The sequence below is a fragment of the Symphodus melops genome, assembly GCF_947650265.1.
Source record: "Symphodus melops genome assembly, chromosome: 5".
Classification (NCBI taxonomy): Eukaryota; Metazoa; Chordata; class Actinopteri; order Labriformes; family Labridae; genus Symphodus; species Symphodus melops.
The window spans coordinates 15,310,665-15,335,622 of NC_136695.1; the positions used below are offsets into that span (position 1 = coordinate 15,310,665).

A 24,958-nucleotide genomic window follows, 5' to 3' on the forward strand; every position below is an offset into this window, starting at 1 on the left:
CCTGGATGGAGCTCTTAATGTCATTATAATGGCTGAGAAAACTTTATCTCGCAATTGGGAACAGTCTCTTTAAAGATAGTTATAACAAAGATCTTCTCCGTCGCACGCCCACTTGATTTTTATGCAAAATTATGAGCTCGGAGAAGCCAAACTTTCTGTCACAGCCGATCGTGAAGAACATTTTCATGTTCCGCAATGGGGATCCTTACTACGAGGCACGACGGATTGTGATCAACCAAAAGAGGGTGTCCAACTTTGAGACCTTACTCAGAGAGGTGACTGGCGGGATACAAGCCCCGTTTGGTGCGGTGAGAAACATCTATACACCGAGAGGAGGGCACAAGGTTGACTGCCTTGAGAGCCTTCAGACCGGGGAGCAATACGTGGCTGCTGGGAGGGAGAGATTCAAAAGGATGGAGTAAGAACAAGATAACATTTGTCATTTAAAAAAAAAATTTTTTTAAATATTTGTTTAAAAAGAAAATCAAATGCGTAATACTGGTACAATATATCAGATAGCTACCTCTGTACTTGCAGGTTTAGTCTGCATACTTTTCAATTGGGACTGTCTGATCATAACAACGAATTAAAGTCTCATTTTGCATACTGTGCAAAATTAAATATGTTTACGTGCAATGTAGGCCTACGTCATAACTCAAGTACACGTAAGTTTAAGCTTTGAGCATCAGACCTTTTCCATGTTTCACTGTGTCCTTTTTTCTGAGAATAAACATTTCAAGTAAACATGCCAAGTCATGCTTAGTCACAGCATTATGCCGATGAGATAAGCAATCAGAAGTATGCGTTACCGGGGGCTAAGATTAAGTGAATTTATGGTCTATATGAACTTTGTGCAACTGGTTATTCATAGAATGCAGTGGTGGAGTAGTTGAACGTGCTGGAAGCAGTGAAAATGTATTACAGCGATTAAGTTGACATGCTTCTTCATAAAGATCGTTCATTTGCCTGAGAAATAGCCTATATTGTGTGATCTGCAGTAGAGCTGATGGGATTAAACAAACTTTTTGTATTGAAAATCTAGTATTTCCTCGCCAGCCACATGTTATGAGTTACGTTTGTACCAATCACGTATAAAACATAGCTGGTATTCTGTTTTCAAGATGACATATACCCCTCCACTTTTTTCAAACAGCCCCCTGTGGTCTAAACGAAATATCTGTGCTGTGCTTTGGTCAACATATGACATGAATGAAGCAACAGAGACGCTCCATTTTGGTGTGTGTCACTTTAAATGATAAGAGCGCCCTTTGAGTTTTCCCAGAAGACATCACTCCTCTGTAGTGAGAATAACAGTGGGAGACCTGAAAAGTTTCCCTCTATAGGCAGGGGGTGGAGATACCAGGGAGGGGGAGGGTATTTTTCTACCACAATCCAGTTTGTGATGTCACAAATTGAGGAAAATTTGAAAATGATAAACACTCAGGTTACCCACATATATGTTGAAAACCCTGTAAAAGTGGATTTTTCACATTAAGTCCACTTTAACTAGTATGTGCTTAAATAAGACGAAGGCTATATTTGCATTTTGAATGAGTTGTGGCAGAACAGTTAGTAGCAAGACAACCCATGATTATAGTTAATAACAAGTTAATAACAAGTACTTGATAAAATAAGATACAATTTTAGTATGATAAAACAAATTGCCCTATTGACTTCATGTTATGGTTTGATTCTAGTTATCTACAGATTGGCTCAAGGAAGAAGAGAATGATGCAGACTCTTCCAATTCAGGTAAGTGGAAAGTGCTGTTAAAATGGAAAGGAGGCTGAGTTTCAGTTTTTGTTTTTTTAGATCTATTGAAAATCGTAGTTTAGAGAAGTCCGTCAAGGTGTGTAAATTCCTATTGCAGACAGTAAAAAAAAGCAGTGCAGCTGTAGCTGTATTTTCTCAAAGGCTTGACCCGATTCCAACATGAATCACTAAAGGAGCTGTGTAAAATTTTGACATTTATGAAGAGACATAAAAAAGAAGCGATGTCAACAGAGAGAGAGAAATAGAGCTGCCTCGAAGAACCCAATGTCCTTATAATCTTTGGCAGCACACTAATACAACCTGCAGTGATGGAACTTGTTTACATAATTAACATGGTCCTGTCCATCAACCAGACAGTTTTGGGGTATAGCAACACACTTATGTTATCTTGCCAAAAGATTCTCAGGTTCCTCTCTGCCTCCTGGTGTTTTAGATTTGCAGGATGATATACTTGGTCTCATTTAATGATACAAGAGCCGCCCGTTACTTACTGTTTTAAATATTCTCTGTTGACTTTTAGCAACATCGCAATAGTTAAAAGAACACAAACACATCAAACATGTTTGTTTGTTCATCTGGATTTTCAATGTTTATGTTCTGTTATGGTTTTATGGGCCAGAATAGAATACAGTGCCTCAATATTGCACATTTCTATTATTTTTTCCATTGTTTAAAACAAAGTTATTGTGATTTATAACATCACTCACCTGCTATATTTTCAGTGCATGGGTTCAGGGGCAATATTCTTTCTTCATCCGATTTAAAATGCCACTATATTCAACATGGATTTGAAAACATCACCTCAGCATTCCTGCCCCAACCCACAGTGTGAAGGTTTTAGAAAGATCATTTAAGAAAGGTGTAATGTTGAGCATTGCTCTCCATTGTTCTCTGTGAAGAATCACTTTGTTGGCGTCTCAATTGCCATGCATTATTGATTTTTGGATCATAATCATCCCAGCCTTTCAATGCATCTTTAATAACCAGCTATGAAGTAACAGCCAAAACAAGAACAGCTTAAAGTCAGGGAGACCACAGGCTCATGTATTTTAGAAGCCAACTGCAGGTCCTCTTTCAAAATAAGTTGTTTACATGTTATAAAATAAAATCAGGTTATGGGATATGAGAGATACTTTAACAAGCCCCAAATATCAAATCTTGTAAGTCTTTATAATAAAATAAAAAAACAATGATATGTAGATTTTTTCATAAAAGTTTTCAGTGAAGGCAGCACACAGCCCATTTACCTTTCTTTGCCCATGACTTTCATCCCTGGCTAAAACGTAAGTATTTTGCCTTTGTTGGTCCTGCCTCTGTTCTCTGGGGCATGTTAATCATACCAACAGAATCACAGTGCTCTACTGCCTTGATTTTGTCTTCCCACTGGATAGCAAGAAGACTTTTTTCTGAGCAATAGCCTTAAGGACTTTGTTGGTGCTGTGATTTTGTGAGGAGCATAATGAAAGCCAATTAACTTCACAAGGACCCTGCTTCCCCCTCAATACCCTTAACCTGTCTGATTGTGACGATTAATGATGAGAACAGTTTGCTGGCTAGATGGAGGGCAAGTCATTTCATGTGCTTATTGATTCTAGAGCATTATTTGATGGGTACATCAAGAGAGTTTACATTGGTATATTTTTCAACATGGCTTATTTTCACCATGACATGCTTCCTGTTATATAAGGTCACATACTTTTGTTTCTTTATCTTTATTGCGGACCCTATCTTTTCTTGTAAGCTCAGTGTTCCTCTCAAGCAACACTGCTGTTTTCAGCAAGTGTACGCTTACAAGACCAGGTCACTGTATTGTGTACAAAGTAGCTTATTTGTAATAGGCTAAACTTTCATGGTCAGGGGGAACAATCACACAACAGGTGCGCCTGAGGAGCTTTTAGCAACCAAGGGGGTGAAGACTCAGGGTGGGGAAACATCTAGGCGTTCTGCTGTTAGGCGTTTCCACTGATAAATCTGTTGTTGAGAGGAGAGAAGACAGAAGAGAAATTTGGTTTGGGGAGGGTCTTGAGGAACAGGAGTTAAGAATCAAGGGGCTTGATTTACTAAGATCTCAATTAAAGAGTACTAAATTGCGTGTTCACTGCAAAAGTTTGCATGTTTGGTTTGTGGGCGGTTTGCGGGTGATTTACTGAGAATATTTGCGTGAATGACATCAGGTGCAGACCTTGTAGAGGCGGTAGTATTTCAGTCAGGCTTTTGCGTGTTCTAATAGTTTATATCACGTTGAATTTGGACGGAAAGCAGAATGACTGCAAGCGCAAAATAGGCATTAGTGGGAGAGAGTGGACATTCATTAGTGGGAAATGAATGTCCAGTATTTTCAAGTAATAGCAGATAAATCTGAATATAACAAAAAGAAAACGTGGCTTATATTAAAACCACGACATTAAAAAGCTCCTCTCTTTTGAAAGAATTGTCATACATTGCACAGGAGGTGCGAGTCCTCTGTGACACGGGTGCTCAGTGTGTGTGCCACTCGTGCCATTGTTGCGCACCAGAAGCTGGTCAGCGCTGTGTGTGATCTGACATAAATGCCATGGCAACAGGTACTCAAGTTGGGGGTACAAGCAGTGGTGATGTCCCCCAATCCAAGCGCCCTACAGCGCAGCAGCAGGGGAGGGGGCTGTAGAGGGAAGAGACGAGCGCACTCGGGAGAAGCGCACCGGAGACACATGCAGCCTGGAAAAGAGGAAATGCCCAGTTTAAAATGCAAGGTTGGCGAGAAGAGGGAAATAGGAAGGCATAAATGTCAATGTTCAATTCTTTAGATTGCGAAGGCTTTGAATGTTCACTTAAATTAGTTTAATCATGGTGTTTCTTTTAAACTTTATAAAAATGCATACCATTTATGCATACCATTTATACCCCCCCCCCCCCCCATAACACTGGGCTCCTGGCTAGTAATGATGAATTGCATATTTTTAATAGTACGCATTGTTTTGTTTTATTATTTTAGCTTTACCCTTCAACCTTTTGTAGTATTTTTTTTTTGCAGCCAGGGTGTCTCTGCTAGATTATTAAATACCTGAGGTCACATTCTCAACCTTGTGTTATGAAGTACATTTTCAAATCCTATTTCTAGCATTTAAACCTCTCTTACCAAGCCACACTCAAAAACCCCAGAGATCTTCTAATATACCTCCTTAGTATCTCTCTTTCTCTCCCTCAAAGGAGTCAAATGTTAGTCTGAAATTGATAGTGGGTTCGGAGGTCCTATTGGACAAAACCTGCAGTGCTCTCTCTATGCAACCTCCCAAACTCAAAGGATTACCAGAAGCTTATTATTTGGTTGTCACAAGGGTGAGGGACATTATTATTTGACGTGAGAATAAAAGGGGTTAATCTTTGCCTAAAGGCCTTTGATGTCTCACAACCCTGCCCTCCCCTCTCCCCACATAACACAGACTCAGCCCCACAGTCAGCAAACATCACAGTAATGTGAAGGCTAAAACTGTTTTCTGAAAATGTAGATTTCAACTAACTGGTAACAAAATAGCTAAAAACCGAAAACTAATTTCCCCAATTTTAAAAGTATCGTTTGTTTAAAAAATGCCCCCTTTTTCTTCTTTCTCTCTTTTTTTCAGTCCAAACCACTTCCACCAAATCGGATCATCGTGTCAGCTCGGTTCCTGAAGCCCCTCAAAGAGCCATGTACAATATTGTAAGTGCCTTTTTAAACTTTCGATTTTGCATGCAAAGTGTACAGATTTACTTAAAAATTAAGTGGGCAATTATCATTGATATTATCATTGAGTATTATTTAAAATAGGAATTGAAACTCTCAGTCTTGGATCGATCTGCAAATCAGAGCATAGACTTCATTTTAAACGGCTGTTTGTCAGAGAAAAAAACTGGACAAAAATGTTTGGCTTTAACCATGTGTATTTTCTGTACCCAGTGTAGTAGCAAATGGTGATATCTTGAACCCTGCCATGAGACTGTTAATCCACCAGAGGATGCTCAGCCAGTTCGACAAAATACTTGAGACGGTCACAGAGAAGATGGGTTTAAGAGTCCTGGGCGGAGTTCGTAGGTAAAACTTTAAAAATGTGCTTTCACTGCACATATGGATAGCTCATATTTTTCCCTACATTATGATTCGCTTTCTATTGCAATTCCTTAAAAAACAGAAAAGCAAAAGATGACAGAAGAGTCAAACTCCTACCACATGTTCCTCCAGTATAGCGAGTATTCTGATAGGATTTTCCAGCACCTTTCTCCATACATTTGCATTTGTTCTGTTTTCTAGTCTGTACACCTTTGAAGGCCACCAGGTGACTGATGGGAATCATCTGGAGAGTGGGCAGCTCTATGTGGCAGTGGGGAGAGAGAGGTTTAAGAAACTGCCATACAGTGATCTACTTTTCACTAAACCCAGAGGGACGAGGAGGATCAATGGGTAAGCACTGCAGTAGACTGGACTCAATTATGTATTTTTTATTTATTTTTAACTTTTTTTTTTAAATGACTTAAAATCACTTTTATCTTTAAAAATACCCTTCGAATGTATTCAGAAACACATCATTTACAAGCCCATTTTTGGGTTTAGTGTGCCAACTGGATATTTCTTGTAGATCAATATTTATTTGTTTTTCTCCTTAAATGTATCACAAGCCAATAATAAAAAATAAAAATACCCTATTTTATATGACGGCAATAAAGATTTAGATATATTTTACTGAAAGCTTAAAATGTAAAGAACATACTGGAACTACAGGGGTTAATATTATAAGCATGCTAAACCATTACAACCTCAGCTATATCCTTGACAATAATCCTCAGACCTACCATCTATATTTACTAACTATTAATTCAACACTTGGCACACAAGACATAAATTATTATTTAAATATCTGACACCAGGGCTGTAATCAGAGTTTTTTTTCACTGTTGTCTTCCTGCTCAGACCCCTTCTCCTCCAAATCAATATTTTACACTAATCGCTATTTCATCTGCTTTCTCATGTTGGAAGATCAGTCAAATGGCCTCTTGCACAGTAAGTTGCGCTGCTGCAAGCTCAGTCACGACAATGGTATGCTCAGGCCCTATGCTCTTATGATTTCTGTTTTAATCTCAACTAATGAACTTGTAATTATTGGATTCCAATATTTTTATTTTTAGATTATTTTGGTAGAGCAGCAGAGTGCAGGTGTTCGTGCTTGCAGGTTCAGATTACCCGACAGTGTCCCATTCCTTATATACATGATATGATTATTCCCTTGACCTCAAGATGACCCCTGTGTCTTTTTTGCACCACCCCTGTGCATGTTTACTCTGTCACTGTTTTGAGATTCTTCCTCATCAAAGACCAATTATCCTGTTTCAACAGGAACCTGCGGGCACATTTGGTCGGCATATGTGGTGACAGTGTCATGGTCCCCCTTAAACTCTTCCACTAATGTCCTATAAAATACACACAGACATGTCATTTACACTTGCACACTTTCAAGATTCCCAAAAACCACCAAACTGCAAAACTAAAATCTAAGCTAAAACATTAAGGTCTGCATTTCTAGTTCTAAGAAAAAAAAACTGCCAAAATATGCCTTAAAATAACACAGACTCACTTTTTTTTTTTTTGCTGTGTATTTCCCAAATTTGACCTGGAACCGTTTTAATGTACAAAAAAATCATGGCACCTGTACAAAAATAATAACCGGAAGAAAATATATTTCAGGCTAAAACAATGACATTTAGTGCTAGTGTTTTTTTTTACTGCTGTCAAATGCCCAAATAGAACAAATTCAACAACAGTATGTATTAAATCCCCAAAATAAAAAAACAAGTCTTTTTATGAGAGTGAGACACTGTTCAGGAGTCTTGCACATTCAGAGGTATATTATGTTGTTATTCTTGTAGAGTTGTGTAAACTTTAAAATAAAATACTTTGGCTACCAGGCCTTGTCTTCGGAAACCTCTCTGTTTGGGTTGGTGTGTTCCAGTGAGGAAAGTAATTATACTACTCCAGGGCAAAATTGTCCTAACAAATCTCCTATCCCTTAGCTCCATCGTCTATTATATACATGAAAAATGTGCTGCATGTTTTAGCATTCTTCCTTTAGTGTTTCATGTACACTACTGACACACGTTTGTCTAGTCTTCGACTTGAACACACAAAAAAGCTTTGTGGTTTTCCAGCTTTGAAAATCTTAAAGAAACACTTAAATAGGCATATTTTTATACTGTATTAGGTATTCAATGGATTACAGACTGATTAATTCATGTCAACTGTCATCAAAGTCATTGTTTCTGTTTTGCTTTATTTAACTGTATTTGTTACTTTATTTAACAAATTGCAGGTGTGCTCATTAATCACTTGTGTAAAGCAAACTCTTTTGTACTGTGTTCACTGAAGTAAAGTTGTTATTGTATGTTCTGTTTACAGAATGAAAGCTTACTCTCTACCACCCATTTACAGATTCTCCAAGCAAAATGGAAATGTAAGATTATGGATGTGTGCATACAGTATGTTCTTATATGTTAAAACTGAAAGAAGACATTCAACAAATGATTAATTTGCAGTATTATGGATAAAACAGAAAATAGAGAATTGATTTCATTTACTCAATCATGAAGTAGCTTTAAGTTAAATGATAGGTAGACAGAAAAAATATGTAGAGTAGCAGTTATTTTGACATTCAGTTCAAAATGCAAAACACAGAGACAGAATGTTTTGTGCCTTTTATGTCTTAGCTTCATATTTATATATTTATGTTACTTTACTCAAGGTCTGTTACTCTCTCATCGACTGAACTAAACCTTTGTCTTCTCCAGGTTAAGTCTACAGTCAGGTGCAGCGATAGTGGAGATAGAGACTCCAAGGCCTCTCCCCCTGCCAACACTAGCAACAACAAGGAGCATCTGTCCTCCATTGTCAGAGAGATCTCTCAGGCCAGACTCTTCTCCCTGAGGAAGAAAAAGAGTGGACAGAGCATGACCCTCAGCCTCGCTGATAATGGTAATGCAGAAGCACACACACAACAGTCTGGATAAGATCAATCAATCAACCAACTAATCGTTAGTTGTACAGCGTCAATTCATACAAAATTTTGTTTCAAGACACTTTAAAAAAAGATAAGACCTAACTCATTGTTATATTAGCTTAAGACCACCCATTAATCCATCATGAGCACAGTGGCAGGAAAAAAACTTTCATGATAAACAGCCATTTGCAGAATTGTGCTAGGCTTAATAAAAAGGAGAGATGGAGATACAGAAAGATAGATAGGGACAAACAGACCTTACAACCACAACTAATAAGATAGATTTAAAGCTACGATGTTAGAAATAATGGTAAAAGTATGTTTTGTATTAAAGAGATTGAAGTTTGGCAGATTCCTTTTTATATGCACCATGTGTAAACTTGATTTCAATCCAAACAGGTCCCAAAGCAACTTGTTTTTGTTTGTATTATTCATATATTAAAGATATTTGTTGAATTATGGGGTGTAGGTAAAAAAGTTTGTGCTCAGTTTGTGTAGTTGGTCGTCTGTCAACTCCAAGGTTTAGGGTTCGATCCCGAGTTCCTGCTGCCACATGACTGCTACTGCTGTTTTGCCAGCGGCATATGAAGATATATGAATGGCATTAGTTACTTCGGATGGTCGCTTTACATAGCAACCACTGTGTGTGAATCAGTGTGAATGGGTAGGTGTGACCTGTGGTGTAAAAGTGTCTTGAGAAGTCAGAAGACTAGAAAAGTGCTATACAAGCTCAAGCCAAGGCCATTTACATTCTTGCTTATTTTGCATTTGACTTAAGTGATTTAGAGACTTTCTAAATACTAGTTTCGAATGTATTTTAAACCAACAAAAGCAGTTCTATTTAGGTCCATAAGCTCCTTGTTCATACCCTAATTTTAGGATATGATTATTAATGTTGTAGGTTAGAGCTACAAGATTTACAGAGTGAAATAATAATCAAAAATGTGCACTTGTTGTAGGGTAAGGGTGCATTTAAGAGAAAAAGGCTCTGGCTACAAAGATTCTTCTTCTCATCCTCATGTCACATAATCTTACTTGAAGTGTTACATGGCCCTTTACATGTCTGAGTGTCTGAATTGTCTTCTGACATAAATAGTATTTTAAACATGAGACACAAACAGGGCTTTGACACAGTCAGGATTATAAAACAAAGATATATGATGTAATGCATGGCCTATAAAATCTTATGTAACCTGCTGCTTTATTAAATGTCCACATAGTGGCACTGTTGCTCTACTATAACATGTAGCAAGAAGTGTTGAAAGTAGGTCTAGAATGATGACATTTACTTCTATAACAAGAAACACATTACATCATCCACTGGGTTCACAATCAGTACAATGTAATGTCTTGAAGAAACTCTGAATTTCAGCTACTTTTGTGCACATTGTCAGCTGGTGGACCTTTGAACATTAAAAGGTTTAAAAGCTGAACACAAACAGATTTTGTATAACATTCATGGTTTTCATTAAAGCACAGAATGGCATATAACAATATTATAGAAAAATGTGAGCATCGTTCTCCCATCCCATTTTATAGTTTTCCAGTAAAAGGTATGTTGATTTTCCCTCAGATTGCTTCTGACCTTTATGTAAGGACTTCTGCAGTACTTAGTTACGTCATCCTGTGGCTCATGATAGATGTTGCCTGTTTCCTAGTCTGGCAGCAGAGTTGACAGCAGAAGCCCAGAGGAGCGTGGAGAATTGTGTCTTTGGTTCAGGGGAGCTGGCATTTTGCATCAAAAAGAGAGGGATGGGGGATGTGTGTGCATGAGTTCTTTGTCTGTGTGAACATGTATGCTTTTGAAACCTGTAATTTCACCCTCAGAATCCTGCTCTGAACATCAGATCGTAGAGCATGTCGCATTACCGGCAGAGAAAAAAACATGTTGCATTATTGGTCCCCTTGGGTGACATTGACCAAAGATTGAATTAACAGACATACAGCTCAGAAAACAAGATCAGGCATCATGGTTTGAATGGCTTAGAGAGCATATCAAATATTGTGCACCATACCCTCTTGGACCTACGCAGTCTTTTTCGAGTGCTGTCATGTTTACATAGAAATATTTCTGTTATTTGTCCAGCTGAAATTCTGGATTTAGCTGTTTCTGACTGCTCTCATTGGATGGCATTGAGAGTCGACCTCTGTCCATGGTGCTGAACAAATGTTCTGGAAACTAGAATAGGTTGATGTTTGCCAAAAATATCTTCATGATTTATTTTAAAGTCTCTCCCATAAAAAAAAATGCTGAGATCATCAATAATTACAACTGGACATATCCACTGTGATGTCACCTATGTGTATGTGAACCTTCCTTTCAATGCTCATGTTTGTCTTTTTTTCCCATAACTATTTGTTTTTGGAGCTAGACATCCGGTTGGATATTGGTAAACAAGTCACTGTGGTAGGGATATGTCAATTTCAGGTAGCCACACCCTCAAAAGTACCCTGCCTTTTTGTCCATTTAATTCAATAAGGCAGGGTACAAAATGCCCATCATGCTGTGTTGTAGAAGAGTCATATGAACATGTTTACTGGGGTAATTAGTTAAGTGAGAGTAAGGTCATTTTCTCAACTGGTTTAGACCTTTTCTCTTCTCTCACTTCAACATTAGCTTCACATATGAAAGCAGAGGTTCCTTAATTCCTTTGTTTTTTGACATTGGTTGATCCCTCCACCAAAAGAAAGTCCAAAAGGAAGGACAAAAAAGAACAAATAGGGCACTGAAGAAGCCTGATTAAAAAAAAATGGGAAGCTTTCCTTTTTCAAAAACGCCAAATTCAATCAAATCAAGCTTGTGGCTCACTCACACCATGCCAGGTGGAGATGACACAAGTAAAGTAGCAGTGGAAGATTAAGATTCTATCTGTGCAACACAAGATACTCATGAGAAATATTTACTGAGAAAATAGATCCATTTTGCAATCAGGTTTTATACTTTAACTTTTTTGCAACCACTGTGGTCACTTCCTGCTGGTCATCAGGGAGGATGCAGGTTTGATTTAGTTAAATTGGGTTCATACTTGATAGTTGATAATTTAGCCTTGCCATCCTGTTGTGTAGTTTAGCTTCCCACTGCGAACACAGTTTTCTTTTTATCACTTTTATATAGTGATGTGTTGACAGCGTGGAGTTTTTCTTTTTTTGCGTGTGTAATTGTCTCTCTTGGGAAATCCTGCCCTGACTGGTTATTGAGGTAAACACATTCCATTCTGGTGCCAAAGGGAACACATCCAAAAAAAAAAAGTTGTCAGACTGGCAGCTGCTGTGGAAAGAGCACAGCATGAAACCCACACTGTTGATATCTGGTGTGCTGGAACATTGGAGTGAAAACAAAGGATTATTATAAAGGTGTCATCTTAATACAAATACACCAAGACAGGCATTGAGACAAACAAGGAATTGATGGAGAGTGTGAGAGAATAGAGAAGACAAATAAGACAGAGTGACCCTGTAACACGAGATTCTCCCTCTCTGCTCTGTGTGGACTCTGTTGTGACAGGATGGTCGGTTTTAGTGTTTGTTTATCTGTGTGTGTCTGTGTGCGTGTGCGTGTGCGTGTGTGTGTGTGTATGTGTATGTGTATGTGTGTGTGTGTGCGTGCGTGCCAGCCCCATTATTCACTGTCTATCAGCTGCTGGGAAGCAGACTGGGGATAACTCCAGCAGTTTCTGTCTGGTTTATTGTAAAGCTTCTGACTTTTCTGCTTCATTAGAGTGAACACAGCAGTGAGTGACAGCGGAGACAAGGGGGAGGCAGCGCGACAAGTCATGCAGTAAAGGTCATGGAATGAATTTGAACTCGCTATAACAAAGACATTTGGCTTCAAAGACTTAACCAATAAGACACATTGCCTGTTTTATCTTAACCAACATACTTTTTGGAAGTTCACTTATAGGAGAATTGCTGTTCCCATTTAGCCAGTGTTACCTTTAACTTTCTGAAACACAATCATGCTTAGACTGTGGGTAATTAATTAGCAACTGTTGCCAACCCCAGAATAGAAATAGGATGTTTATCTGTGTTCTCTCTCTGAGAGGTCCTTTTTGTGACCAGTTCTGTTAATAACTCCCTTGAGAATGAGGGGGAAAAAATAAGACTTTTAAAGGGGGAAGAAAAAGAGAGATGAAAAAAGAGGAAAGCATTTGTTTTGACAGATCAGGGGACATAGGATAAAAGGAGAGGGAAAAACACAAGAGCCAGTTAGAGAAAAAGGAAAAAATCGTTGAGACAGTGAAGGAAATAACAGTATAGAAAGGAGAAAAGATGAATAAAAGAATACATGTGGAATCATAGAGTGAACATGATGACTAACCTGAGATGGTGCAGCATGACGTGAAAAAAAAAGGCCTTGAGATGTGGAAGGTTAGAGGGGGAGGGTGGGGTTTGGATAATTGCCTTTCATTTAGATAATCTCCCCATTTAAAATCATCAGAGCAGAATTCTACTTGCCTTTGCCCCTTGCTGGGTCCAAATTGCGACTCTAAAAAATCAACAAAAGAACCTTCTACTTCAAGGAGGGCAGAGAAAAGGGGATGATCGGGGGGGAGGGGGGGGCACACGAGAAGGGACGTAATGAGGCGTCTGCTGGTTTTCTGATTGATTATTTGCAGACGCCGACATAATATATATACCTCTATGAAGGAAGGTAACTTACTATTGAGTGTTAGTTTGAAAAAGAGGTCTCTGTACATAATGAAAACCGGACAAAACTGGAAGTTGCCCTCCTTATAAATAAAAGTAAAATTATTGTAGCAGTGTTTACATTTTAACACCGATAGTCGGAAGCACTTCACGTATAACACAATGTAGTTATCTTCATGTTTATTTTTGTTGTTCTTGTAGACTAAGCCCATTAAGTGACTGCAGAGTGGAATAATGGCTGTGTTCTAAAGGAAGAGGCTATGACTATGGTGATAGACTTGTGCAACTATTCAAGTAACCCGAAACCATTGATGTTCTTCAGTCCAGTCAAAAACAGCAATCAGAGGTGTGGTTAATAAGAAGTAGAGTTTATACAATTGATGAAAAATACAGTGTACTTAAAGAGATAAAATAATGTGATTAACCGTATTTAAAATAAATCAACGCATACATTTCAGATGTTAATTCATTGCAATTAATTAGTTACTGCTGACAAGGTCCGACATTTGTACATGATATCAAATCACATTTATTCTCTGAAAGATTTTTAAAATAAGAAACTAAAAGAAAGCAACACAGTAAAAGTTGCTGAAAAAATCTTCGAGCATGTCCAGATGAAAACAGATCCACTTTGGGTTTTCTTCAGTAGGATCAGGATGTGTTCCAAACCCAACTTTCTGAATGAAGAAAGCCACAGCTGAGACCAGGTCAAGGTGGTTGTTGCTGACAAGAGCGTGTAGTAAGAACCCTGTCACAGTGAAGACTTGGCTAGTCTTTGCTGCCCTACTGCTGCCCTTTATACCAGGCATAAAGGGGTAGAACTCTTTTGACCCTGAGATACCAGCTGAGATTTCTGAAGGATTCCCAATGGTACAAATGCTCTGTAAACCCAACCACCAAGGAATAGCACTGGGAGTAGTTGAATCTTATCACCATTTCACATGTCTCCTGCAGTTTATGCTTGTAGCTAAGCATCACCTAAGATTATACATTTTTCAATATTTCAGTCAGGTTCATCTTCCATTTAGTTCACATCCCTAAGTCTGTTGACGGTATATTTTAAACTGTCAGAACTTGCACTTAAAATACAGTATAAGGATATTTAACTGCTTCTTCCTTTTCCTGTACCAAGCTCGATATAAAAGCCATTTTCATTTTTTCTACATGATGGATCCACATTTTGTCACTTTCTGCTAATTATAATGTTGAAAGTTTGAGGTCAAGGAAGTTATAAGTATTGTTAGGTAAAAAATAAAATCATTCGAAAAGGTCAAAATGCCAAAATATCTTGTTATACTTTGCAAATTAAACATGAAGGCATGTAGACTGCTGCCTATGTACGGTAAGCATGTTCATGTGTATCTGCATGCCTTTGCACATGCACAAGCCATCCAGATCAACCTTCTGCCTCTGGTGTCATAAAATGTGATGCCGCCTTGGGGAATTAGCCTTGTTAGCATATGTATCTCTAATTCCTGTCAGAATGGAACAGGGTTCAAAACAGCATCAGGAGGCATGAGACATGTGCACAAAGAGGCTGTGTCTTAAATCTTGTGCTTGTGTGAGAGAGGAAAAAAGCTGCTCAGCAATAACGGATGAGAAATCGCAACATTTCAAGCAAGTTTTTTTCTCTCCTTGCCAAGTTCTCAGAAAGTGCTAAAGATGTTCACATGTGGGTTATGTGCAGCCTTTTATGAATTTTTTTTTTTTAGTGTCACATTTCAAAAAACATGGCCATCTTTCACAATCATTCCTTCATTCATTCTTCACCTCCTTTAATCTCTCCCTTTCCACTTTGGCAGAAAAGGTTCTTCATGACCCTTTGATGCAGGATTACTGGATTAAAAAGTTGTGTTGCTGTACTAATCTGTTACGTTAATCTGCTAAGAAGTGTTTCAGCTGTGACATACAGCAATGCTGGCTATGACATGTAAAGTATAGGGTTAGGTTAACATGTGACAACTTAGGTGACACAAAATGTCTTCATTTCAGTCACATCTAATCTAGCCTGGGGGGGGGGAGTTGGGGGGGGTCGTTTTTTTTTATAGCTGGTTGAGCTGGTGTGGAGGAGTCGTGATAGAGTATCGGCATCTGCAGGGTTTAAATCAGCCTTGACACTAAAACAGCTCTGGCATTCGAACAGGGAGGCAAAAGTAAATATCTGACATTTGTGCAGATCAGAAGTGTGCTCCATGTGTTGGACCTTGGCTTCAGAGGGCATCTAAAGGTGCTGTGTTGATATAAAAAGTACTTTGTGTTGATCGCTGTCGGTTTACTTGCAGTAAATGCTGTACAATCTGTTTCATTCTAAATTATACTGCTCAGGGTCAAAGTGATCAATATAACTGTGCCAAAAGTTGCATTTTAGAATAAGAAAATATCCAACAACAAAAAATTGGCTATTACTGGTAAGTAATAAGTTTTTATTGACACTTACTTACATTGCTCTAGTTAGACTGAAATACAACTTTTATGTCATAAGAACAATGATTAAATGATTTCACTGAAGCCATGACCTTTATAAATATTACTCTGGCTGCCTGAGACCTACATTGTTAAGCAGAGCTTTCCTCTGATTTGATGTGAAAGCTATCTAAGCACAGAGCTGCACATATTGTAGATAAGAGGGATTTTATATACAGGAAAAGTCTGCCACTAAGATGTACAGTACAAGGTCCATTTAGTGTGATGTGTGCTGGAGAGAAACATCAATAAAAAATAAACTACTAATTAGAAAAAAACATCACAAGGGACATTCCTGCTGCATTTAGCCTTCCTAAACACAATGTACTGTAGGAGCTGTAATCTCCTAAAGTACAACCATATTGGTGCTACTTTTATAGTGTGTGGCTTTTTGAGCCATATACATCTCATAAATATTATGTATACTGTAGAGAGTGCCACATGAACAAACGCAATCTTCAGTTATCAGATTTCTCACTACAGTAGATTGTTTTTTTTGTGATCCTCACATTCCCATGAAAACAGCTGGCACTTTTCTATAGGGACATGACATACAGTCTTTAAATGCTTTCGAAAAAACCTCGCTCAGTGACTGGAGCACATATGCTGAGTGGCAACATTTCATAATTGCAATTAAGAGTTACTACCCATGTTGTTTTACACCCTGCAATAACTCTGCCTGAGTGTAAATCAGCAGAGTGGGTTAAATCAGTTGGGTGTAGATAAACTGTATACTGTACTGTATATGGTGATATATGAGGCCTGATTTGGGTACATTAGGTAAGACATGAGTGTGTATGTTATTCTCCGCTGCTAATCCACTTAAAGTGAAATTGGCTGGTGGTTTCGTTGCATAAATACAATATGTTCCAAAACTGTGATTTGTATTTATTTAGAGCTACAACTGCTACCATTGAGGGATTGTTTTTTTACCACCGGTAACACAAAGTGCTGCAATCGTATTGACGATGGCATCCAAAGCATTTCCAAGTACACATCTACCAAGAATGCTTGTGAAGCAGGTGTTAACCTGTCAGAGTCATTAATGCCAGATTGTCTTATGGTGCACAGCAGCAGAAAGAAATGATGCAATAAAAAAGTGTATTGCACTAAGCAGTGGTGAGATGAGGCATGATTTTGTTCTGCTGTCTTTTCTTTCAAGCAATGCGTTGGCTTTAAAGCCTACTCTAGTTAACTTAATATTGATTATTACTACTAATATTAAATGAAATGTTGATACACATTTGCTCTTTTAGTGTTATGCTCATTAGAAGGACAAAAAGTACATTGCAAAAGAGAATATTTTCATTTTTAAGATTTTTTTGAGATTTTAAATGTCATAAATTAAATATTTTTCTTGTTCTAAAAAACACCACCAGACTAGGATTCAACATTTTTTAGATTTATTCTGGCCTCTTTTCCCAGACATGTTATAGTGATAACGCCTATCTTCTTACGCTGGAAAAAATTATGAAAAGCTTCCAGAGAATCAATAATTGAATGGCTTGCACAGCATTTAAAAGCAAATTCTCCAGCACACTGACTTCAAGGCTGTTAAAAGAAACATACATCCTCATTTACACTGTCTGTGCTTCCATTTATATGAAGACAAAAAAACATTCATGCTCTATTTTGAAACAGGTTCCTCTGGAGTCAAGAACATTATTACACTGGATGGGTTTTACTCAGAAATGCGCCCTGGAGGAGTGGAATAACTTGAAAACATTATATTAAATCCTGCAAGGAATGATTGCAAGCTCTGCAAAGAAAACACAGTTAAAATATCACTATGACAGTCAGCAGTGTATCTTTTTAAAACAGTGCCATTGTATAAATATAGATACATAAATATAAAGATTTGTCTGGTAGCTTGCCCTGATATTGTACTGTGTAGTACAGTACAGTTCAGATTTAGGGTTCATCTGAGAGCAGTTGTCTCTCCTGTGATACAGATCTTTGTTTTATTAATCAAGTTGATGAATGTACTCCATAAATATTCCATTGAATAGTATTTACATCATGTTACCTGGTTTAAACTGCACCCTGCATTCCCCTGGCGCGTTCAGGATACTGGAATTGGATGAGCACATCAAATGGAAACACAGATCAAAGCAATGCTGCACAGTATTGTGCAACTCTATGTATCGAGAGATCATAAACAGCCTGCTTTTTTTGTTTTACCAAGCAGGACCCTAAAACTAAATTCCTGCAGCGGTAAAGCAGAATATATGTGTTTGTTTACCTCTAATGGGAGAGATGGAGTTTGTTTGTTGAGGAGTGCGAGGTTATTTAAGTTCACTTTCTGCTATCACTTCATCTGTGAGTTTTATTACAGTTTCATGAAACAACATTTATAACTTTAACTTTCACAAGGACGGAAGCAAAAGCCATTCATATAATATGCATGTGTACACATACTTACACATGCATATTTGTTTTAGCTCATACTGAGATAAGATGTTGTAATACCACTGAAATGTGAGTGTGATTCGTCCAATGATAAAGAAGACCCATACATGACTTTAGACACACTTGCACACATATAAACGAAAACTTGCCCTCCCAGAACCCAAAACTATAGGATTTAATGAAGAGCAAAGAAGGAATGATTCTCAATATTGTTTAATTTGATGAGGCATAAGCAAGCATCATGAGCCAATGTGTCCTTTACAAATCACGTGAGGATGTTGAGAGTAGCAGAGGCTCATCCACTGCTTACTGCTTACACTTCATCGCTCAGCCCTCACTGCTCTTAATGAAAGCAGCAATTTCCATAAAATATTCTTAAAGAGGTCCGTTATTATTACCATAACGTTTCATCTCCCACCATAGCTAAACTTCAATCAGTTTTGCATTTGAAATGCATTAAATGTCTCCATAAACTCCTCTAATCTGTACTGGAGTCATTTTTCTCCTTTAACTGTGTGTATGGAAATGGAAACTAATATTAAAGTCTTTAATTACTCTGTTATGTTCCTTTTCTTTTTTTCCTGCACTCCTGTGCCGCTTAGTTCTGATTGGAAATTTCTGTCTCATCCGATGCTTCAAAAACAAGTGTGTAATTATGTTGTTTATCGGAGCGTGGAGTTGTATTCCTCTTATGATGTTTTGGGTTAATTACTCAGAGGCTTTTGATGGACACGTGAAAACTTTAAATAAATAAAAAGTGTGTTCATTTTGCAGTCCGGCAAACATAACTTGTAGTGCTGATTGCTTCAGTAGAAATAAATGGGGTTTTGATTTTTAGTATAAATATAAAATCAACAAGAACCAAAGAATCATTGTGCTGCAGATCAGATGGGAAATGATGACAATCAAGTGTTTCCTCTGGGGAATTGTGAAATATGTGTTTTGTGTAATCTTGCAGACTGAGTATGGTTCATTAGATGTATGTTTTGTTGTCGCAACTAATCTGCTAGTCCGAGATCCTAAAACATTATGTGGCTGGAATAATACTGACTGGAGCTCGCAACAAAATGGTACAAATTTGGAAATTCAAATCATATTTCATGGATGAACCAGTAATTTCTCCATAATCAGGAAAAAAAGAAACATCTTGGACAAATTCTATATAATGTATTACGTCTATGTGTGTTATTGTTACACTATTCTTTAAAATCAATAATGAAGGCAACACATCTACCTTAATATAGATGTAGTGATCATGATTTGGCTAGTAATACTGTATTGGTATCAAACTGGTATTCTGAAGCTTTTTACTGCCTTGGACTTGCCAGCTGTCCCCTCCTGCCTTCTCCTCTTGAGCTTATTAAACGTTTTCTTGCTCTCCCTGGCACTCCTCCATTGTCTGGGGGAGGTTGTTTACTTGCCTGAAGTCGTCTTCAGTTGGGGTTTTTTTACCACTCCACCACCAGGTGTCACTCTTGTGCTGTGTTTTTTTAAGAGATGTGGCACATCATTTCAACAAGTCACTTACTTGGGGAAAATTAAAGCTCCTCTTATTATTTTGAGTGGTTTTATGATTTCTAAGAACGATGTAATTTGCTTTGACTGATTAATTCAAGGATGAGAGTCTTTCAAAAGAGTCAGCACATAAAGGAATACTAAAATACAAGCGCAACAGGGGACAGAAGTTGATGGTATTTGGTCTTAAATGAAAATCATGCCTTAAATGCCTATTTTGAGTTGTTTCATATTAAATTGAAAAAAAAAATCATTTATCTGACACAGATCTCTATTTTTTTTTAATATCTGGAATATAGTTTTCTGTGTTTTTTTTCCAACAAATGTGGCGTTGAATGTTAATAGGATGACACTGTTTGTTCACTTGCATGTTATATAAACCCTCATAAGTCCACATATAATACAATATCATACATTTGAATGAAATGTCGATCAGTATGTCATGAAGTCACACTGAACCATTCTGTGAAGCAGTTTGTTTAGTCTTAAAGAAACAGTGCGTTATTTTTTGTTTTCTTTTACTCTTTTCACAGATCAGCTGGAATCAAAAGCTTATGATGGAAACACGGAGGACAACACGCCTCAAGAGCAGTCAGTGGAAAAGGTAAACATACTTTATGTACATGATGGACTTTTAAAGGTACAGACAATTGCATCATTGTAAGGAGACCTGTTGATTGGAATCAAAGCATGCAGACACATTTCCTCATATCATGATGTAGGTTCGTTTTTGTTTTGTTTTTTACACATTCTTTCTTTAAGTACACCTAACGAGTATTGCATAATAACGTGTATCAGTCTGCTCAAGTTTAGGAGATTAAACAGGCCTGAACAATACTTACATCAGACAACTAACCCCTGATGAGCTGAGGCTAGAGATGGAATTTATGGGTCCTTGAAGGGAGCCGAATCTTGTTGATCTGTTCCTTTCATTGAGTCGTTCAAAAGACTGGCTCATTTTTATATTTATCTATTTTTAAGATGCAAGCGAGGATGTTACCCATTTCAGCTTGCAAATTATTACTGGGAGGAATGACAGGGTCAGATTTAGCTCAGAATTATTCAAACCTAAAGATCCCACCCATATGTATTATATTGGTGGGATGCCGGAGTTCGAATTATTCAGAAATATAGATTATAATTGCTGCTGAGCTTTGTTTGGCTCATGTTGTTTCCAACTGTGTGTCCTCTTCCCACTTCAGAGACCGCTCTGCTGTATACATTCACGTGAAGGCAGTGTGCATAACTCCGATGATGTAGCAAGCAGCGTTGCATGCGTACTCTACAGCGCTCCTCCCCTTGTCCTCCCCTGTTCTCTGTCTCAGCAGTCTCTCTCTCTGTCACTGGAGTATAGCAATCGGAGCTTGTGTGCGCATCTAAACACAGCCAAAAAAAAAAAAAAACGGCTAGCAACTGCAACTCGGCTTCCGTCGTTCACGTTATAGAACCGTTGAATAGATTTGCTTCGTTTGCGAACGGCACAACTCTAGCTGATGTTACCTGCTGGAAACTGATTGGCTAAATCTGCCACTTCTTTTAAATTTCCTCTTAAATCAATCGTATATTTATTTTTAACAACATTTTTATGTGTTAAAAATGTTAAGTGTGTTGTCTCCTTAATTCTTTTAATGTGTCATTAGACGTTTCCTTAACACTTGAGAACCATTCTTTTGCAAATACATCATTATGTGTTAATTGATAACTATAGAAGCCATGTTAAATAAGAAGCTGCTGTTTCTTCATTTTGTGTGCATATTTAAAAGCATGCCATGAACAGATTCCTGACACAAAAATACATGCATGTTATGCTTCCACTCCATTCATTTGTACTCTTGACTCAATAGAGCTGTCTCTCTTTTAGGAAAGTAGGTCACGTAAAGAATAATTGTAAACAATTCCATTACACAGTGTGCCTGTTAATATATTTAGGTCTATACATTTATTTCTGTGGTGTGATTGCATTATAGAAACCTGCAGATGATGATACAAAAGCCACAGAGGAGACAGGAGAGGAAACAAAGGAGGCTGCTGATAAGAACACAACAGAAGAAGAAGCTTCAGTAAGCAAAGACGAACATAAGGAAAACCAGGAAATAAATGACGAAAAGGGGGATGAAAAAGAGGTAGAAGCAACTGTAGGATTGGAGCAGAAGCAGGTAGAAGAAGAAATTAAAAAGGAGGTTACAGATGAGGAAAAGACTTTAGAAGAAATTAAAAAGGAGGTTACAGATGAGGAAGAGACTTTAGAAGAAATTAAAAAGGAGGTTACAGATGAGGAAAAGGAGGAGGTGACGGATGAGATGCAAAGGTCCAGAAGTAACAGTGATAAGACTCAGGATAGTGAAGAGAATGAGGACAGAAACCATAGGTCTTCTGAAGGTGAAAATGATGTGCAAGACACAAATGTAGATGAAGAGAAGCAAGATGAAGACAGGGAAAAGGGGGAGAAAAGCAGTAAGAACCAAGTTAATGACGTAGACACAGGGGAGGAAGAGAAGGAGACCAAAAACGATAGCAGCAGAAGCAGTAGTAGCCAGGACAAAGACAATACAAGCAGAACCAAAAGGGGGGAAACCAAAGACACAGGCAATGAAGAGAGGAAGTTGAATGGAAAGGTCAGTGAGGATGATGAGGAAGAAAATACAGCTATACGTGAAGGTGTCTCTGCAAATGGAGGGAGAGAGGAGGACAGTGATGAAGAGAATGAGGGCAAAAGTAGGAAAGGAAAGGATCAGGAAGGAAAAAAATAGATAAGTTTAAGGTTAAGTTGAGGTGAGGCAATCCTTTACAATACATGTCAAAATGAATGAGGATGGCAGAGTAAATTCCCAGAAAGCAGAGCATGAATGATGAAGACATAATTCACTCGATGGCCTTGTGAAAACTGCTATCATAAATACGAAATCTCCAAATGGGGCAAGTTAGAAGCTTTTCATACCTGACTGCTTATTGATGCACAAAAATATTATCATGGTTTCAGGTATGTATTCATTAATTATTTTATCTAAACATTATATACAACTATTGTGTGTAAAACAGGTAGAAGAAATAAAAGGTGTAGCAATATATTCATTAAGTTATACTTTTGACTTTGAAAGAATAAATGGTCTGTCTGCAATGTATTGAATGATGCTTTAGAGTGAAATGTAGTGATACAAACTAAATATTTATATTTTACAGGTATGATGATGCTCGCTGTGACTGTTAAAGGTGTTTTTCTATATATGCTATATTTGTTTATGTCCCAAAGTGTAATTAGATGTGATATATATGTGATATGTGAAACATTTTAGTGTATATTAAGTGTCTGAATGTTTCATAATAAATGTAGTTTATAAGTGTCCTTTGCAAGCTTTACCTGATTATAATCCTCTATAAGCCATCATAGCATAACTGTGTAATATATGTCTTCATTCTGACACTTATTCAGGCACTTATTAAAACACGCTTGAATATAACAGATTTTGCATTAACTCCATGTCCTTGTCACTTCATGTGAACCTTATTCAAAACAGAATTTAAAAAAATAAAATAAAGTGTGGTATGTGTTTTATAGAATGGCTTACTGTAAAATGGGAAATATTACCTCAATTAAACAAGGTTTTCTAATAGTGGGATATCTAGGACACTCTCATCCCTATACCGCTATGAGGACAGTTTAAATGCCTGTTTTTTGATAAAGATGTTGGAATTACAAAAAGTTTCACAACATCCTGAATAATTCAATGATAATTGTTGTGACACTACACTATTGCCTTCCTTTGGGGTTACATTAAAAAACATACAAAGCAAAAATGGTGTTTACATGGTGCGCAACAGTTCGTTTTGTCTATGCCATGCAATGCTATGCTATGCAGTGCTATGCTATGCTTCAATGTCTAAGGTTGTGCAATGCTATGCTACCATTTTATTTTGTTATTTTAGTTTATGCTATGCTACCCTGTGCTATGCTAAGATACACTAAGTTATGCTATGCTATACAATATATATTCTGTTTTGGAATGTTTTGCTATGCTGTATACATAATGAGACCCTATGCAATGCAATGCTTATCTATTCTACTCTGGTCATTTATAACTTGCTATGCCATGCTGTGCCATGCCATGCCTTGCTAAAATGAGTTACACTATGTTGTGTTAGTTATTTTAATTCATTTGCTTTACTGAGATATTTGTCCTATAGGTCTACTAGGTAATTTACTGCATAACATTAGGTCGTGTAAGGAGTTTGCTTAACAGTAAATAAACCAGTGAGGCATCATTCACATCTTGCAGTCAAAGTCCAATAGGAGATTGTGTTCCAGTAACATACATTTGTCAGCATTGTGATAATATCACTGTTTACATACAATCTGATATTTAAAGCTCAAGGACAGAGTCTGTTACTAAACAGATGACATCAGAGTTGAGAAGAAAGATCACACCATGAGAACACCATAGCTGTAGGTGCTTTTAGCCATTTCATGTGTGTGACTAATGTGTGCAGAAAAAATGAGTTATACAGTTATAGCTTGTATAGCTGCAATCATTTGTGAATTATTCATATCTTATTTTGGCCTTTAAGAACTAAGGTGCAAAAATAATAGCATGTAGTGTTTGTGTGTCTTTAGCGCCATTCTTGGGTAGAACTATAGGTGAGACAAGAAAAATGAATGTGATATTTACACCGCATGCTACTCTTCTTCCCATGTAACAAAGATTTATAAAGTCACTATAAAATTGCCTCCCACCAACAGGAAGCTATAATGTTAACTGTGATCTAATTCAGCGTCTGCAATGTCGTATTCGCCTCCCTCTTCTCCCTGCATCTGCTCAAATTGGGATTCATTGCCGTCAACGAATTGGTGAGTCACCATCCCTGGGGAGGGGGGGAATGGGTAAGAGAGAGGGTGAGATAGGAGAGAGGCTGCAGGGGAGGGTGTGTGTGAGTGAGTCATATACAGCCGGATTGGTCGGGGTGATGATTCTTAAGGTGCTATTTCTGGAGCTACCATCAATTCTGTCTTATCTCCTCCAGTGATTCCTTCTAGTGTGCGAGTGTGTGTGAGTGTTAATAAGGTTCTGAATACCCTGCACTTCCCCTTACCTAACCCCTTACCTAAATGACTCTCCTTATTGATTACGTTACCAGCTTTCACACTGAGTAATGAA

The 24,958-nt window shown here is 37.7% G+C and overlaps 1 protein-coding gene across 1 annotated transcript; it reads left to right on the forward strand.

Annotated features, from left to right (window-relative positions):
• Nucleotides 1-69: 69 nt before the first annotated feature.
• On the forward strand, nt 70-23,281 carry LOC306824144 (neuronal migration protein doublecortin-like). The gene is made up of 10 exons (XM_079344156.1): nt 70-418; nt 1,698-1,752; nt 5,376-5,452; nt 5,690-5,824; nt 6,041-6,190; nt 8,177-8,231; nt 8,566-8,749; nt 20,342-20,412; nt 21,776-21,988; nt 22,073-23,281. Exons 1-10 carry the CDS (start codon nt 132-134, stop codon nt 22,556-22,558), a joined length of 1,713 nt encoding a protein of 570 aa, XP_079200282.1. The 5' UTR covers nt 70-131; the 3' UTR covers nt 22,559-23,281.
• Nucleotides 23,282-24,958: the final 1,677 nt, after the last annotated feature.

Bases quoted from the DNA above. Each gene is read 5' to 3' on its own strand.
- LOC306824144 (XM_079344156.1), top strand. From the start codon at position 132: ATGAGCTCGGAGAAGCCAAACTTTCTGTCACAGCCGATCGTGAAGAAC. The intron at 1,753-5,375 runs GTAAGTGGAAAG...TCTTTTTTTCAG, and splicing joins TGCAGACTCTTCCAATTCAG to TCCAAACCACTTCCACCAAA. The intron at 20,413-21,775 runs GTAAACATACTT...ATTGCATTATAG, and splicing joins AAGAGCAGTCAGTGGAAAAG to AAACCTGCAGATGATGATAC.